This window comes from Aspergillus neoniger (genome assembly GCF_003184625.1).
Source record: "Aspergillus neoniger CBS 115656 unplaced genomic scaffold BO87scaffold_14, whole genome shotgun sequence".
Classification (NCBI taxonomy): Eukaryota; Fungi; Ascomycota; class Eurotiomycetes; order Eurotiales; family Aspergillaceae; genus Aspergillus; species Aspergillus neoniger.
The window spans coordinates 69,602-87,467 of record NW_020291142.1 but is presented as its reverse complement, the minus strand read 5'-3'; the positions used below and the strand labels follow the sequence as shown (position 1 = coordinate 87,467).

Below are 17,866 nucleotides of genomic sequence, written 5' to 3'. Positions count from 1 at the left end.
CATCTATTGAGCTCTATGTACTAACATCTCTCTATCTATTTCGCATTTCTGAACCCATCTGAACTTGAATCAGCTCTTCTCAGGAAAAGCCGAAGACTCAGGCAAAGTCTGAGTCCCAGACACCCCCGCATCCACCTCCACATCAGACAGCGTCCACTCCATACCCGGGTACGAATCACTAACGACCTTGACCGTAACCCGCATGCTCTGACCCCTTACGTTCTCGGGGAACTTCACAGACGAACGAACGACAAGCGGTCCGTTCCTGTTATCGTTAGGCTTCCTACTCGGTCCAGATCCGGAGCCACCTCCGTTACGCTGATTCGGTGACGATGGCCAAGAAACACGTTTCAGAGCCAGGAGCTCCCCATTTTTGCCATCGGAGGATGCGCCGCCACTGTAAAAGAGCATGAAGTAGCCTTCTGTTTGGGGTTTGGGGAACCGAGGGGCGTAGATCCTGTAGTCCCTGTCTCTTGGGGCGTTCTTGCGTGTCAAGGTCACGGTGAGACCATTTGGAGTGATGGTTGGAATAGACAAGGATAGATTGGGTAGGTTGGATGCAGCTTTTGTGAACTGCGCGGGGAGGTTGAGCTTCTTGGTGAGGGATTCGGTGGCTTTGTAGGGGAGGGATACGAGTGCGGTGAGGGACGCGGGGAGCGCGGATTGCTTCTCTGCTGGGTCGACGCCGGGGAGGATAGACAGGGGCGCGTCTTCGGGCCATCTTGCTGATTTGATGCACTGCAGGAGAGACATGAACATGTGGCAGGCGTGGAGGTAGCCCAGTTCAGCCATGACGTCGATAGAAGCTTGGATGATACGGATGCCTTGGTCGAGGACGGAGGTTTGATCACCGACGTAATCGGAGATGGGGAGATCGATGCGGGACATGTATGCCTGGAGCAACAGGAAGGCTTTGACGTGCGGATCCCAGAGGGGAAGATCACCCATGGATTCGACTGAGAGGGGGAGGTTTCGCGCCAGTTCGGCATTGATCAGGTCTTCGTTGTGACGCACGGGCAGCTCGTCGAATTCGGTTGCTGAACACATCCAGCTCAGGACATCGTGGAAGGTTGGGTTGGGTTTAGCGTGCGCCATGAGGTAGCGGATCGTTTTGTGAGACAGGTAGTAGTAGCTCATGATCTTGCCGAACGGGGTTGGATCAACCTCTCCGGTTGCTGAATCGAGTACGACACAGGAAGACTCGGCCAACTCTCCGAGCGACTTGTCAACTAGCTCGATCATGAAGTCCTGCGCTATCGCCTGCGCTGCCATGGTGTTGTGCTCCTCGGCTGAGATTTCCAGGCCATAGTAGGAAGGATTCTTGTGCAGTCGGCGGAAGAAAAATGTCCAGGTCAAGTAGTCAAGGGCGTCCTGCTGTGTCGTGATTGTTCCTGCAGAAACTTCGGCACCCAAGTGGTTATCGAGCACTTTGTGCAGTGTTGACTCAACGGGGAATCCGGTATGCAGGAAGTGCTTGTAGAATGCCTTCTTTGCATCTTGTGTGAAAATGCGCGCGATACCTGACGTGTCAAACTGAGGACGTCCTGCTCGTCCTAGCATCTGCAGAACATCAGTGAGATCCATGTCCCTGTATCCTTCGATCTTAGCGTCAAAGAATTGTGTTCCCTTCACCACGACCAGATGTGCTGGAAGGTTAACACCCCAGGCGAGGGTACTGGTGGCCACGAGGATCTGGATCTTGTTATTGCCGAAGAGCTCCTCAGCTAGCTGGCGGTCTGATTCGACAAGACCAGCGTGGTGCAGACCAATACCGAAGCTGAGTGCCTCGCGCAATGCGTCATCTTTGACTCTTGCAAGGTTCAGCTGAAGATCTTCCTCAGACATGCGGACGAATCTACGAGGATTGTCCTCCATACCACAATAATTGATCAGATCCTTAGCGGTCAATCGAGTTTGTCGACGGGAAGCGACAAACACAATCACCGGCTTTTCGGGGGAGTGGTTCTTGATTGCCAAGAATGTCGGTCGATTCATGGACTGCATCAGCGGGCAGAACCCACGCTGCTCCGGGAATCCGTCAATGTAGATTTCAAGCGGTACAGGACGCACGGAGTGTCTGAAGTTATACAGTCCTTCTTTCACGCCGAGCCAGTTCGCCAAGTCGGTGGCGTTCGCGCAGGCAGTGGACATACCCATCAGCCGAACAGAACCCTTGGATTGCGAGGCAATGTAGTTCATTCGAGACACAATGATTTCAAGAATAGGTCCTCGATCACCACCCAGCAGGTGAATCTCGTCGATGATCACCAAGCTCACCTTTCGCACGTAGTCTCTAGTCTGCCAGCTACGGGAGATACCGTCCCACTTTTCGGGGGTTGTGATGATGATATCGGCGTCCCGGATAGTCCGTGTATCAGGAGTGTTATCACCGGTCAATTCCACCAATTTCAGGCCCATGGGTGCTGTAAGACGCTTCTTCCAGTCCTGAACACGTTCGCGAACGAGCGCCTTCATCGGTGCAATGTAAACAACCTTCGAGCCCGGCTTCTCTCTGAAGGCCCACCACATAGCCAGCTCTGCGGCTACAGTCTTTCCACTACCGGTCGGGGAGCCCAGCAGAACATTAGCCGGGGTGTGGTACAGCATATGGAAAATCTGCGTCTGCATTGGGTTGAAAAATTGGAAACGCTGCCCATAGAGCTCCTCCAATATCGGATTCTTTAGCGCAGATATGGGAAGGGGTTGGAGGTTGAGTAGATCAGTGTAGACACTTTCCGTATCTGGACGAATCAAGTGCTGGAAAGACACAGGATGCACCGTTTCTGCGCCAAGCCAGCGGTCAGAGATCGCACGAACGTAGATTTGACTGGGAAGGGGATCGGAAAGCGGGATGGTGAAATTCAACTCGTGTTCATCGTTCAGCTTCTTCCTACTGAGAATGAAGTACTCGTGGTGGTATATCTCAGATGTTTCCGAGTTTTCTACCCAGATCCAGTACGATTCGGAGGCACCGTGATGTCTATCATTCCAGATAAACTCTGGGTACAGACTCAGTCGGATTCGTAGAACATCCCGATTCAATGGTGCAATTTCAGCCTCTACTCCCAGAGTAGGGAAATTGTCAAGCAGCTTTGCCAACGTCTTCCCCATTTTTTGGTTGTGAACCAGCTGGCCAATTTCGGCTGTCTCCATGTCTCTCATAGATTCAATGGAGGATGTCGGAAGCTTGTCATCCAAGTTCCTGAGGATCGGCTGAGGAAGATCAAATTGATGGAATGGGTGATCAAACGGCCACATCTGCTTCTCAATAGCCTTGCAGAGTGAGAGCAGAACTTGACACTGGTAACCCCAACGGCGGTTCAAGGCAATCATGAACAAGGAACGACAAATTCTGGCTGCATTCTGTGCCACATACCCTGTATCAGACACCAGAGCAAAGTCTTCAATCCTAGCGCGAGAGATATATGACTGCAACAGAATATTGGTTTTGGCATGTGGCGAGTCATTGCCTCCCTCAACCTCGGTCTGGATGGCCTCGTCACGGAGTCTATTCAACTCTTTGGACTCGGTTTCCCGGGCTTGGATGTTATCGAATTCACCACTCATACTGATCATTCTGAGCACATCCGCCTCGCTGGCTCGAGGACGCATCAGATTGTTGAAAATTTCAACACTGGTCTGCAAGACATAGTACTGGCTTGCAATGCGGCCAACATCTTTCGCGCGCAACTCTTCTGTCTTTTCGTTGTATATGATCATTTGACTCTTTTGCAGCACGATGGCAGCTTGGATGACTAGCTGACGACGTCTTTGCACCAGCATTGGATCGTCACGAATTTCTGCCCAGTCAATTCCGTAATTGCGTGGCTCTCGTTTCATGCGAACAAAAAGATAAGAATATCCAAGCCATTGCACGGCTTCTGGGACGGAGGTAACCGTTCCTAGAGAAATCTCGGCATTCAGATTATCCACCAGCCGGCTGGAGAATCGAGATTCAATCGGTTGCTGTGATGTTACAGCAGATATATAGTGGTGGAGCTTATCGTGGGTCGTACAGATGAAACCAATACCCGTATCTTGGAATTGGGGTCGACCAGCACGACCGAAGATCTGTAGCACATCCAATATACCTAGATCGACGAATTTACCTTCTTGCGGATTGTACAACTGAGTACCTTTGATAACTACCGCGGCAGCAGGAAGGTTGACACCCCACGCAAGTGTGGCAGTACAGCAGAGTACTTTGATGAGTCCTTCGGAAAACAGACGCTCCATGAGGTTGCGGTCACTCCGGCTCATACCAGCATGGTGTGTCCCGAGCCCACTGGCGAAAAGCTCACGCAGTTCGCGAGCACGGCTGCGTTTAACATCACCAAGACCATTCGAATAGCCTTCGTGCTCCTGACAGCTGAACAGGTTGTCACACCCATCCTCAGTGGCCATCTGCTTCAGCATTCGGGCAGTCATGACAGTGTCCTTACGCGAGTGGACAAAAACCATGACTTGATGCCCTCGTTCGAGCATATCACGGACCTTCTCAAAAGCTACAGTATCAAGGTTCTCGCGAGACTGCTTAGTGCCAGGCTTGCCTTTCACGCCAATGAAATGTTGTTCCAGAGGAACAGGGCGGAAGGACTGGTCGAAGAAAAACAGACCGGCCATCTTGTTGACCTTGAGGAAATCGGCGACGTCGACATAATTCGGGAGAGTTGCGGAGAGACCGACAATGCGGATAAGTGATTGCGTACTTTCGACTTGACGCTGGGTGCGAGCCACCAAGGATTCAATAACAGCACCACGCTCATCATGAAGCATATGGACCTCATCGATGATCAACAGGCGCACCTTCTGGACGAGCTCTGTATCTCCCGTGCTCTTCCGGGTCACCACATCCCATTTTTCAGGGGTAGTGACGATGATCTGTGTTTCCACAATCTCTCGCTTCGTCAGTTGCATGTCACCTGTAAGCTCTCGAACCTTGATCCCCAACCAAGCGAGACGTTTCCCGAGCTTCTCGGTAACTTCAGCGGCCAGGGCCTTCATCGGAGCAACGTAAATGATCTTGAAATCTTCCACCTGAACCGCGAATTCAGTGGCTTGTGGCTCCTCGATAGGATTTGGAATGGTGTTCTTCCCAATGGCGTTTAGAATTGTGAGCATAGCAGCATCTGTTTTACCAGCACCAGTCGGGGCACAGATAAGCATGTTCTCATTCGTCTTGTAGGCTACTTCATATAGTAGACTTTGCATCCGATTGAGGGTCTTGTACCCCTTGAAGGTGCCTTGGCACAATCCATCCAACGAGGCGATCTCCACGAGTTTATGCCCGGGTCTCAGGGTACCGACCTTGGACGCGGGAACCTCAACCTCGGTGTACTTCTTCTCATCGATTTGCTTACTGCCCATTGGCAATCCGTATCTCTTTCCTCCAAGCGCGAGGACATTTCTGGACTCGTGCAGTTTGAATACATGAGGGTAATGCGGTTCCGATCTCGTTTGTGCCGGCATCAAGGACGCATGCTTGTGTTCGTAGTCCGCCTGTCGCAAAGCTTGCTCTCTCTCCGCTCTCGTCATAAGTTTCCCAGCCATCAATCCATCCGTCTGGGCCTCTGGTCCGGTATGCGAGCTCGCAACAATCTCCTCCCTGTGAGCAATGAGGTCAATCACGAAGTCGAGGTCATCGAATCCCACGATTTCGGCCAGTGACATTTGCAGCTCGTCGTCTCCGCTGTCCGTCGCTAGGGCGGCGGTAATTTGCTGCGCTAGTTCTCCGGCATCCATACCCGACTTGTTAGCAGCAAGGCTCACGCACTTCTGCTCAAGCCAGAGCTGGTCGTAGCCGGATGATGTCGGAGGAGAGGGGAGCTCGTCATAGTCGTCGAAGTCGTCGCTGGCCTCTTCGTCAGAGCTGATAATGTCCCAGATATCATCATCGGCAGTTCCGGGCGATGAATAGTCCTCGTCGAAATCTAAGTCCAGGTCGCTTCCGTAGCTTGTATCTTTGGCGGGGTCTTGGGGAAGCTTCAAGTCCGCAATGGCCTGGCGCATGGCTGCCAGCTGGGCAAGCCACTGGGACTCGACAGATCCGTTGACAGCCATTATAAGATTATCTTATCACAGTTTGGTCCCCAGATGAAATGAGCCGAAAATCTGTGAGAATCAACGGACCAGCCAGACTTGGAGATGACTAGCAAGCGGAGTGTGGGTGATCAGATTGATAATGAGGCACGATGATCATCCGGCAGAACGGTGACCGCCCGCCGCCTATCAGCCTAACCGGGTGTGGTCTAGCCCGGCTGGTAGGGAAGTATGCGGAGAAGAGCAGGGGCGAGTACATGGCCCAGCGACAGTTGTATAGGATAGTTAGTTTGCGTTTAAATCTAAGTCACTGTGTATAAAAGTTCATGATGAGGGATTTAATGAGAAGTCCTTGTTAATAGCGGACGTCACATAGTAGTATACAAGTTGGATCATAGATGAAAAACAGTATCACGCTGGTTATATAAACTGGTCATTACCACTTGTACTCCATTGGCGAGTGGTCTCAATCTCTACTACAACTAATACTGATACTTACTAGTAGTACGTGACTATTCATAACTTACTCAATGGATACCAATAACTAAGATCATGCCTAGTATGACCACTTATAACTAAAACTAGCCAGTAAATCCTAGTAAGTGCGGAATATCCTTGCTTGTCATGAGGCATTTGCAAATTCTCCAAATATTCTCTCTGTTTGACTTCGCTGTCTATATCTCCCTGACTCCTGAGCATGTCCTTTCCCCAAGGTTATTCGATGGTATCTCAATAAATATCCACACAGGAAAGTTCCAGACTGAAAGGCATCGTTCCACAAGCATTGATTTGGGCCTATGGCAATGCGAGCATTTGACGAACAAGCGCGCCGGGGGTATATTTGTCATTTCCGTAGCAGCTGGCTTGCTTCCCAATTAACAGACGTTGCGCCATCGTTCAGCTGGACATAAGAAGGGCTTTAAGTTGGTGGATGGAGCGAATGCATTGGATGATGATGACACCTCAAGCGACTCCATAGGAACCAATCAATTAGATGAAAAAGCCTGCTTTCACGAACAGCTTGGAACTTCATCATATGACTCAGAAAGACTGGAATTGGGTGGCACGAACTGCCAGGGGCTTTAACAAGCACGCCAAACGAAGTGACCGAACGGGATGTATACCCACGAGTTATGTTTCCGGACACGGGTCTCGAAGCCAATGTTGAAGATTTGATGATTCTCCAAGGCACCCATTGCATTAAGAGACCAATACGGAATAATGTCTATCGAGTATCATGCCTATTCAGGCGGAGGTAGCATGAGGACGTATTCCCGGGTACTAAGGCCAAACTTGACCACATCCTTGTCCCGCAGTTCCACGTACCGGCCAGCGGGAATCGCGTCTCCGTTCACTGTAGTACCATTGGCGCTTTCCAAATCGATCAGATAAGGCTTGACACGTCCAATCCGATCTCCGAATTCATTCCGCTTTTCGACAAAGCGAAACTGCAGCGCGGCATGCTGTTTAGAGCAACTCGGATGCTCTAGAGGGAAATCCACTACCAATTGTTCTTTCCCAATCAACCAACAACTGCGTATGCCCAATTCCACCATTTCAAGGAGGTCTTGCCCTTTGAACACGTAAAGTCGCCACGGTTCCTTTGCTGGGGGTTTGCGCGCTTCCGGGGGCTCGTGATACTTGAGAACGACAGAGTTACCATTGACATTCACAGTCTTGCTCTCTGCAGCCAATCGCCCAGTTTGACCGAAATTGGGTTTTTCCTTCTCGGGAGGAGGGCCTTCCGACTCTCCAGTCCGAACTACTTCAGACGAGGTATATGCATCCTGCTGCGGAGGCAGGGGCGCTTTTGATCGTACTGGCGCGCGCGAGTCCGAGTCTGGCGAGCGTCTTGTGGGCGAGCGGGATCGCGAGTAGTCACGTCGTCTGCGAGAAGACTTCTCCTTTCTGTCGTAAGAATCTCGGTCACGGTGACGACGGTATGAAGATTCTCGGTCGGAAGCATGTCGGCGTCTTCTCCGGTCATCGTCTGAGACATCCTCCTTATCCCTGCGCTCACTGCGGTGACGATCATAATCTCTTCTGTGGCTTCGTCGGTCGGCCGGGCTGCGGGATGACCTCCGTCGCGAGCTGTCTCTCCGGGAGCTTCGATGAGATTCGCGATGTCCCGAATCGCTACCACGGTCGTCACGGCGTCGCTGTCGTCGATCGCGGTCAGGAGCTGGTGAGCCGGAGGGGGATCGATGCCGTCTCCGGCCGTGATCGTCGCGTGAATCAGGCATTTTCTATACAGCGGAATTATATACAGCGTCGACGACGGGGATGGAGGTAGTTTTCATGCGGGAAGCTTTGGAGCTTCGGAGACCCGCACGTGATGACCTCATGTGGAGATCCGAACTTCGGAATTAGCGGGATTATTTGTATCGACAACCAGACAATCCCGTTCAAGCCCCGGTGCTTTCTACTTTGCCATCGGTCTAAAACATTCCGGAGAGGTCTTACATATCTCTCCATGTGAAACCATGCGGCCATGCTCAAGAAACCCAACATCCTTTGCTGTGGTGGTGGACTGCAGTTACTGAACCACCCATGCCTGTCCTCGCCACCTCGGTCTCGCGCTTTCCCCTCACAGTCTCGCTATTCCACTAGGCGCTATGCCACCGCTTCTCACAACCCAGACACGGATCTCTCATGGCCGTCTTCTCCCACTTTCACCCCCTATGAGCTATTTAAACAAGATCGGACCGCACCCTATTCCAAGACCCGCTATTATGAAATGGTCAAAATTTACCATCCGGATCGCCCATGTAGCGGACATCCACTATGCAGAGACCTCACACCCGAAGTGAGACTCCAGCGCTACCACATCCTAGTGGCTGCGCATGAAATTCTGTCTGATCCGAGTAGACGGGCAGCCTACGATTTCAGTGGCGCGGGGTGGAACCTCCATCCGTATGAAACGCCGATCCCATCCTGGGCTAGAACGGGCTCCAGTAACTACGGTCCAATATACGCGAACGCGACCTGGGAAGACTGGGAAAGGTGGAATAATCGTCACCAGGGAAAACAGCAGACTCTGGTGGACCATCGGACCTTTGCAACATTCGTTATACTTCTGACATTAATGGGCGGAGCGCTCCAGGCATCTTGGATTAGCAAGCTCAGCAGCGGTTACGAAGACCGGCTTTGGGAGCTGAACCAAGAGTCATCCCGCCTTTTGAAAGGGCGCAGGGAGAACACTCAGCATCAGATGCAGTCGGTAGATGCAAGGGTCCAACACTTCCTCATCCGAAGAGACCCGTCCGGGTGTGGTTTGAAGGAGGAAGAACAGCCGGTCTATAAGCAAGTGTTACATTCTCAAAAAAGCTCCGACGACTCACCTGCGGAGGTTGTTGGATCGGAGAGACAGGACGGTAGAGTCTTACAAGATTCAGTCCAGGCGGAAACTAGCAGTTGACATAGATTGCATGCGTAGCTAGTTCGCGGGCGTTGTAAATATGCTAATTACTTCAGTTTAATGGAGGCCTGGAGTTTCCACTTCTGAATTTATGCCCTGGAACATGCATGCATGGCAGTATCTTACCCAGTGAGAAATTATATGTTAGCCGACTGTAGAATTAACAATGCAAACAACATACACAGTTCCATATTCCTGATCCGACATGCCTGCTGGCCGCCCGCTGTGCTTGACTCAAATCGTAGCTCGGCGTGTCTGTCCGGAAATGATAGCTCATAACCTTTAAGCCGTCGAAATCACAACCATGGCATAGTCAAAGACGTATACACAATAATTCTCCCGGAGTACATATTAATAGAAAGTTTCGAATACGTAATTCTTAGTCTATCACCCAGATACATACAGTAATGTTCATATTCAGCTAATAGCAATCATTGCTGCCCCGTATTCTGTGCTACTGTGATGCAGCCCTGATCCCGGCACATAACTAGTATACGGGGGATAATGGAATTGTATCATGACTAGCTGTACCATGAATCTCTGAGCTTCTTACTCTCGATAATTACCACTTTACTTTCTTTGGCTAGGTACTAATGGTATGAGCCTGGTAGTGGGGAATTTGCCTGCGTCATGAACCTCGAGATTCCGCTGTAGCTGCAAGAATTAGTGTAGTAGCTAGAAGTAAGAGACTCTGACTACGATCGGCTGAGATTGATGGATTTCTCGTTTGTGCTGCCCAACTGGTGGAGCGCGGTGTGGAAGGGATAGGAGAGCCCTTCAGCTGCAGGCATATCCTGGTAATCGATATGATTCTATTACATGCACGTTCATAGGGTATTAGTAGCTGAGGCAATACAAGGATTTCTACTACTATTGAATAATAAACCTCATCTCACTGAAAAAGAAGTAATTGTCCACTTTGACCTCTGAATATACATTTACCTATATCCGAGCACAATGTAGCCGCCAGCCCCAGCACGCCTTCAACAAGTCCATATCCCCCTCAGTGGAGGAGGATACGAGCCTATTAGTTCCCTCGACTCTCGAAATGCGGCATACGACCTAGACGATGAGGCGATCCAGGAGAGCCTGTTGCAATTCTCCACTGATAAATCATGGAACAACAGCTCAAGATCAGCCTTCATTCCTCGGCCTATTCTTGTCTCCTCAGAGCACCAGCGCCAATGGAAAGAGCTTAACAATGCTTAAGTCTCTACTTTAACCGATATTGTTGAGAGGTGGTGGACGGATTCGGTGTCTAGATTTCCTGAACGTATGCCGCTGGATCCTGTGGAGGAGGACCTTCTTCGTGTATGCTATGCCCCCATATAGTGCTTTGAAAGAACCCACATTACTAAATGATACATATCTTAGTGGATTGATAGTCAAGTTCCAAGCAAGATACCTCCGTACCGAAAGTGCCGCGGCTCATGGAGACCGGATTTCCTGGTTGAAGAAGACAGCGAAGGGGCACCTGGTTCTGTAGAAAACTTTCGAATCAGTGAAATTAATGCTCGATTTTCTTTCAATGGATTGATGTATGCAGCTTGCGGGCAACAGGCTTTGAAGGAGCAGGGTATTGCTGATGGAAGTAATGGCTTGGTCAGTGCGACGGAGCCCGCAAAGGTAAGTTGTGTTTTTCATGATACTGGTCATTGAGCGGTACCATGAAGTAGTTAACAATACAACCTGAGTAGATGCTTGGCGGTATTCTGAGTTTGTTCGATCCCAACCTGCCATTGCATCTTCTCAAAGGTGATGAACATGGGATTGACATCCACATGGTTGTGGATTTGCTCAGGACACGCTTTGAAATCAACCCTCGCTTCGTCCTGCCAACTGATCTCAGGCTTGTGTCAGACCCAGAAGACAAGGATAGTTACAGACTCTGCTGCGTGGTTAGGGAATCCGAATCTCAAGAAACTGAGCGCTTTTTGTCACTGATCTATCACAACGGAGAGGCCCTGGAAGAGATCCATCAAGTCGGTCTTGAGCTGCACCAGCGAGAACTGCGCGCTCTGAGTCCGGAGATGCTCCGTCAAATCAGCCTCAGATGCTTCAATGACATGCGCACGATTCTGCTGGTGCATGACAAGCGGATGCTGGGAATCGTCAGGCAGGAACTCGACTCACTGGTAGAAAGAAACACCATTACACCCGCACAGGCCAAGACTCTCAACAAAGGCATTGCTGATACGCTACTTCCTGGCTCATTGGAGCTCGAACGCTTCATTGAGTACTGCAAGAGGAATCCGGGGCTGAAGAATGGGTATATCCTGAAGCCAGTCCGAAGTGGAAAAGGAGAAGGGATTGTATTTGGCGAAGACCTTGACGCTGCGGAATGGGCGTCAAGATTAGAGGACTTGCGCTCCTCTATGCTGGGACCTGGAACGTGCATTGTCCAGCGCAGAGTGAATCAAGTTCGGTACGATGTGGTATTAGAAGCGACGGGCGAAATGGCTCGATATCCCCTTGTTGGGACGTACCATTCGATCCAGGGTGAGTTTCTTGGTGTTGGAGTGTGGAGGTGTAGTCCGCAAAAGATCTGTGCTATCAGCCATGGAGGAGCGTGGACGTGCTCCGTCATTAACAGTGACTAATCTCTTAGTTAATAGAGATGTTTTTTGCCTGTATAAAACAGGAAGTCTCTTAGGTGGTATGTGTTCTTGCATGGTTTGTACATTTAATGGGTGATAAATAGGATCGGTGATCCAGACACGAAGCCAAATGTCCTATTTAGGTATAGGCAAGAAGCTTTAGGTCTGGGATGTAGAAAATCTGGACATCAGCTTTCAACAACTGAAAGGTTAAGGATTTGCTGAATTACATGAATGACATAATCCACATTGTCTTGGTCTCAAGAAGCATCCCACTGGATGTAAGTTTCCAATCGTAGATGCAGCAGAGCAAGTACAACATACGAGTATCCGGAGGCTTGCACCGAGAGTAGGACAGGATGTGGAGACATACGAACTGGTGCTTAGTTCCAGCTGAGCCTTTCTTTGCCTCATTTCGCATTGTCTTTTATGGGGGCTTCTATATGTAGCCCATGTAGCTCTTGTCTCTCGCCTTAACTGATCAGATAACTTAGATTAGCAAGCTGCGTTTCTTGCTCGGTGCGACAACGTACGGAGACATTCTGCACATCAGAACAGTCTGAAGCCTTCTCCTGCTTGCCTTTTCCCTTTATTGTCTGTTTTCGTTTCTAAGGAACCTCTCTGTCAAGTCGTATATTGAGTCTGAGGCTGAGCCCAATCTCTCCGAAAATGCAGCAAGCAATAAGGAGCACCAAGCCCATTTATAATTTATATATCAGAATACTAGATGCACGCTGTAGCCTTGACAATATTAATAAAATTATAAAGAATTAAAATCTAATTAATATAATTAATATTACTAGAAAGAAAATATAAGAGTAATTTTATCTTGTATTATTACTGTATTTTAATAAAAATATTTAAATTAAAATAGAGAACTGATTAAACTAGAAGAGAATAATATAATATAAGAAACTTATTATACTTAATAATATATTTTTATAGTATCCTGAATAATTAGTTATTATATTCTATATATCTTTATTAAGATCTTATAACTTATATATTTAGCAGTCTTGGAATTCTTTATATAAAATTTATAGATATAGACTTTCTCTATATTATTAAATATAATAAATAAAATAAGGATTTTCTTTTAAATTACTAGTTTTATATTTTTATTCTAATACTTCTGTTCTAATATACTAGCTGTTTATTTATAAATCATTGGGCTATACAGCTAGTAAGTTGACGTTCAAGCGACGATAGGGGGAGGGCCTTCTGACACACCCGATAAAAATCAGAGATATCACGCACTGTGCCACATCTGGTAGCCAACGATCTCCGTCATGCAAGTCATCCCAGCCACATCACAGATGTATCGAACACCCTCCGGCAAACCGGCATCCTCAAGGTCAGTCTGCAATTTGGGGATGATTCCAGCCACTATCTCCAACAGCTCATGATTGGTCTCCACAAACACCATGGCCACGGACTGCCTATAACCCACAGTGCAACCCGCGGCTGGTTCTGGGACATTCGACCCAACAGCACGACATTCCAAACCCCTTCTCATCAGGCCCGATCCGAGACAATGGAGGAGTTCCCTTGGCACACTGACTGTAGCTATGAAGAAGCCCCACCCCGGTACTTTGCCTTGCAGGTCCTACGGGAAGATCGATGTGGAGGTGGTACTCTCTCCGTAATGAATGTCGGCAGACTGAGTTCCCTGCTGTCCACGTCAACTTGCACTGCCCTGCTCCGGCCCGAGTATCGTATTACTGTCCCACCCGAGTTTGTGAAATGTGATACAAAACGCCATGTTGTGGGCGGTTTGATGGCTACGGATGCTGAGGGGCTGCCTAGTATGGTTCGTTTTCGCGAAGATATCGTCACCCCGTTGACTGCGGAGGCGGCGCTGGCTTTGCAGGAGTTGAAGAATTGCTTGCTGGGACAGAAGGTACAGGCAGAGACGCTGCAACTTACGTCGGATTGTTTGCCCAGGGGGTCTGTAATCTTGACGGATAATCATAGGTGGCTTCATGCTCGGAGTAATGTCAGAGATCCGGAGCGTCATTTGCGGAGGGTTCGTTGGGATGCGAGACCTTTTCCTACCTCATTAAATGATAGCAGCATAGTTCAGTAGCATATACCTGTAGCAGTTGAGCAGTTTTTAGTTATGGACAAGGCTTGGTGACGAAGATGTAGATCGTATATTCTGCTTGGATTACGTCGGTAGGCCCTTGAAAGGAAATTAGCTTTTTCCTGAGTGGGAAAGAGGTCCAAACTCCAAACGTATCTTGGAAGGCTGCGGGACGGATCTGAACTTCCATATTCTCTTCCCCTTTTACCATCCAATTTTTTATTGACGCACGGGCCATAATCGTTACAATGAGCGCTGAAGAGTTTCTGGCCAATGTTGAAGGCGGCATCGTGCCAGTGACCTGTCATGAGGATGTCTTGCGGATCGCATTCATCTATCTGCACGAGGGACTGTGGACCGGGAATGGGGTGTTCGATGTTGTGGAGAAGCTACACTCGCATGGCTTGTCCTTTGGTGAGGGTGATTTACGCTACAATCGGTAAGTAATCTATTTCATACTACGGCAATCCCTCCAGAGCACTGGATCCATGATAACTTGTATATAATAGTTCCCTGGATATATTCTACCTCGCACAGCTAGCAGCAGCGATCTACCGCTATTCCTCCCAACTGGAAGAAGGCTTCCCCTCCTTCTCTAATTTCTCTGCTTTCTACACAGCCCACCATGCCCTCCTGCACTCCTCTGCATGGCGCTCCTACTACTCTACCCCATTCATCACCCAGCGCACCACAGCGCGCTTCTACCGCCTGCCCGACCTCCAGGACCTTCCCGACTCTTCCTCCCCACTATGTCAGCCGCGTCAAAGTCCGGCATCATCTATACCCATTTTGCAACTCCCTCGCTGGGCCTACACTGTCGCGTGCACACACCGTAGGCAGCCCTTTCTACCGTTTGCCACTCTTACTTCATTGGCCCTCAGCACGCTGGAGGCAACTATGACACGCCGGCACACGGCCTACCCCAGCGCACCATCCTATTCGGAATCACATGCGCGCTTCTGGCTTGACTATTTTACTCCTGATACTTCACCACCATCTCGCGTGGCTGAGATAACCCCCCGGCAAATGGAGGGACCCGACAGGTTTGGGATATTGGTCGCGCAGGGAATGTATGATATACATGGGCTGGAGAAAGAGTATCTTGCACAAATATCGGGGGGAGGGGGTCCCGATGGAAATAGCCAGTCGGAGCAGGTGATATGGTGTGGGTGGCCGGATGGAGGAATTGGAGTGCAGGCGTGGTGGAGGGGGTGGGAGGGTGAGGTTGGGAGTGAGGAGGAGGTAGAGTTTCTAGCCGCTGTTGCAGTGGAGGAAACACTTGGATTAGGGCTCCAAGGAATTGATATCGATGAGTTGGACTTGTCAATCCGGTCGCATATACTACTAGCGGTCATGCATGCTACGGTGAAAGATAGGCAGGAGAGGGAGCGATTCTTGGGCGAGCTGGGAAGGCGGATGGTGCAGGAGGGATTGATTGACAGGAGAGGGCAGGGGGGTGGGTCAGAGAAGCCTCGGAGATCATGGAACCGTATGTACGCGAATGGCGGGGCGTTTGGCCTGGTGTAGAAGAGAGGAGAAAGATGCTGCGGCGCATTCTGGTGGAGAATGCGCAGCTCTTTGCACGCTGGAGGGTATCACCTGCGTCGAAGCAGTTTACTTTTGAACTGGGGTCGAGGGAGTGAGGGATTCAGACTGCTTGCTTATTGAGAAAATGAGGTTATACGGGGTACCTATAGTAAGCAGTTCAGTTCATAATGCTTTAGTAGTAACCAATTCAAATGCAGAGGATACGAATTCCCATGTTGCAACATAACGCAACCCCCTACCTGGATCTCGTAAACCCGATCTTACGTACTACTCACTTGCAGCAGATGCAGCACGTCCAGGGAAGTGCCTCTCTCATTATTACAATTGTAGTTTCGGAGGAAAATGAGCATAATTACGCAAATTACTCGATATGGAACGCCACGGTTAGCACATTTCGGTTTTCGAGTATTCATTCGATTCCCAGCAGAGCATTTCATCTCGAAAAAGCAAAACATGACTTAACGCGATTAGCAGACCACGTATTAAGTAGCATGGGGCTCTGAACGGCGTTCGTCTATACCCATGGGTGGCTGCAACGTGAGGGTATAACAAACCACCTTTCCTTCATTCGTTAGCATTACGAACTTCCTTTGTGAATATTTCATTTCCTCCTCATGAGTACCAAACCATTTTCTCTGGATGAAGTTCTCGCAGTTGCGAAAATCCATCCGCTCTACAACCCTAATATATTATACCCACCCGGGCCTGAGGAAATCCAGGCTATTGTGCAGGCACAATCTACTACTAGTAGCACCCTTGAATCATGGCCCCTGACTACCAAGAAAGACCTGTAAGTCTTACCATCTGTTAAAACCTCTCCTCCGATTGAGTAATATACTCATGACCTTCCTACCAGTTACAAAGTTATCGAGCGATTAACCAAGGACACGAACCCCGAAAATGAATACCGGCGTAGCTCCTACGTCAGTGTCACCGGCGGCGGTTCCGGAGACATGCTGTTGATGTTCTTCACAGATGTGAAAGAAAATCGTCAGCATCGCGCAGCGTTTGGCGAGTTTCTGCGCACGTGTGGAGTTGTCGAGTCGCATGATTGGATTCTGACGACGCATACCTCGGGGTATTTGTATAGGTTGGTTACTTTTCCAGGTTCGAAGACAATTCAATGGCATAGCCAAAATTGACTTTTACAAATCATGCGCAGATCACTCGACCTCCTAACCGAGATCCTAGAAAACGCAGGAGGAACCATATTGAGCGCGGGCAACCTGATGAAACCCAGCGAAGTCGTGCGCGCACTGGCGCGATACAACGTCAATGTGTTGACTGGAGATAGCAGCCAAGTCATTCAAGTCATTCATCATATCTCGACTCTCTCAGCAGACAAGCGAAATGGGATTAAGTTAACAAAAGTGATCTACACATCCGAGCCACTTACCGACAGTCAGAAAAGATATATTCATGCCACATTGGGTCCGGCAGTAAAGATATACTCCATCCTGGGAAGCGCAGAGGCCGGGCCATACGCGATCCATAATCCAGGTCTTACTAGTACTGGGGAAGCATCATCATGTCAATATGATGGGTCTATGGATTTTGTGTTCGATACCCGCAGCATCCTGATTGAGATTTTCCCTCGTTCCGTCATGGAAGGTGATACGCCCTCCTCTGACTTGAAGCCCCTTCTGGAGGGTGAAGAGGGTGTTATTGTGCAAACGTCGTTGCAGCGTCGACGGAACCCGCTGGTGCGCTATATCACCGGGGATATTGGATCCATCCATCCAGTGCCGAATATTGCAAGGTCAATTGTCCCGGAATCTGAGCTGGAATACTTCCGCGTGCTCCGACTACGGGGTCGTGACCGTCGGTTTAGCTTTAAGTGGTATGGTGAGTATTTTGAGTTTACGAATATTGAGATGTTCATGCAGAAGGGGGCATTTGGGATTCTGCAGTGGCAGATTATTGTAGGGACGCTTGGTTCTTCGCCACAGACAACAATGGAGATTAGGATGCTTCGTGCTGCGGCGAGTACGAGTAACGATATGATCTCTCTTGAGCAGTTTGTCTATGAAGTGGAGACGTTCTTCTTTGTTTTACCGGATAATCGGCATTTGTTTAAATTGACCTTTGTTGAAGATATAGGTGGGTTCGAGAAGAGCGGTACGGGGAATAAAGTCATGAAGTTTGTGGATGTAAGACGCTAGCATGGGATTCAAGATATAT

At 49.4% G+C, this 17,866-nt stretch overlaps 6 protein-coding genes across 6 annotated transcripts; 4 read left to right on the top strand and 2 right to left on the bottom strand.

Moving 5' to 3' along the window:
- Positions 1-69: 69 nt before the first annotated feature.
- Positions 70-6,060, bottom strand: BO87DRAFT_357706 (RNA helicase SLH1; the record flags this gene model as incomplete). The annotated part of the gene is made up of 1 exon (XM_025621428.1): positions 70-6,060. The coding sequence occupies one exon, from the start codon at positions 6,058-6,060 to the stop codon at positions 70-72; it is 5,991 nt and encodes a 1,996-aa protein (XP_025480175.1).
- A 1,039-nt stretch (positions 6,061-7,099) lies between these two features.
- BO87DRAFT_40094 (putative FHA domain protein SNIP1) lies at positions 7,100-8,339 on the bottom strand. Its single transcript, XM_025625563.1, has one exon. The coding sequence runs from the start codon at positions 8,280-8,282 to the stop codon at positions 7,281-7,283; it is 1,002 nt and encodes a 333-aa protein (XP_025480174.1). The 5' UTR covers positions 8,283-8,339; the 3' UTR covers positions 7,100-7,280.
- A 100-nt stretch (positions 8,340-8,439) lies between these two features.
- BO87DRAFT_333406 (Hsp40 co-chaperone Jid1) lies at positions 8,440-9,627 on the top strand. The gene has a single exon (XM_025620413.1). The coding sequence runs from the start codon at positions 8,531-8,533 to the stop codon at positions 9,455-9,457; it is 927 nt and encodes a 308-aa protein (XP_025480173.1). The 5' UTR covers positions 8,440-8,530; the 3' UTR covers positions 9,458-9,627.
- Positions 9,628-10,732: 1,105 nt separating this feature from the next.
- Positions 10,733-14,049, top strand: BO87DRAFT_425380 (uncharacterized protein; the record flags this gene model as incomplete). Its single annotated transcript, XM_025627295.1, has 5 exons — positions 10,733-10,768; positions 10,832-11,083; positions 11,155-11,956; positions 13,299-13,954; positions 14,029-14,049. The coding sequence occupies 5 exons, from the start codon at positions 10,733-10,735 to the stop codon at positions 14,047-14,049; spliced, it is 1,767 nt and encodes a 588-aa protein (XP_025480172.1).
- A 336-nt stretch (positions 14,050-14,385) lies between these two features.
- On the top strand, positions 14,386-15,825 carry BO87DRAFT_406309 (uncharacterized protein; the record flags this gene model as incomplete). The annotated part of the gene is made up of 3 exons (XM_025625990.1): positions 14,386-14,576; positions 14,647-15,502; positions 15,580-15,825. The coding sequence occupies 3 exons, from the start codon at positions 14,386-14,388 to the stop codon at positions 15,778-15,780; spliced, it is 1,248 nt and encodes a 415-aa protein (XP_025480171.1). The 3' UTR covers positions 15,781-15,825.
- A 474-nt stretch (positions 15,826-16,299) lies between these two features.
- BO87DRAFT_435099 (uncharacterized protein) lies at positions 16,300-17,847 on the top strand (the record flags this gene model as incomplete). The annotated part of the gene is made up of 3 exons (XM_025627741.1): positions 16,300-16,475; positions 16,542-16,775; positions 16,848-17,847. 3 exons carry the CDS (start codon positions 16,300-16,302, stop codon positions 17,845-17,847), a joined length of 1,410 nt encoding a protein of 469 aa, XP_025480170.1.
- Positions 17,848-17,866: the final 19 nt, after the last annotated feature.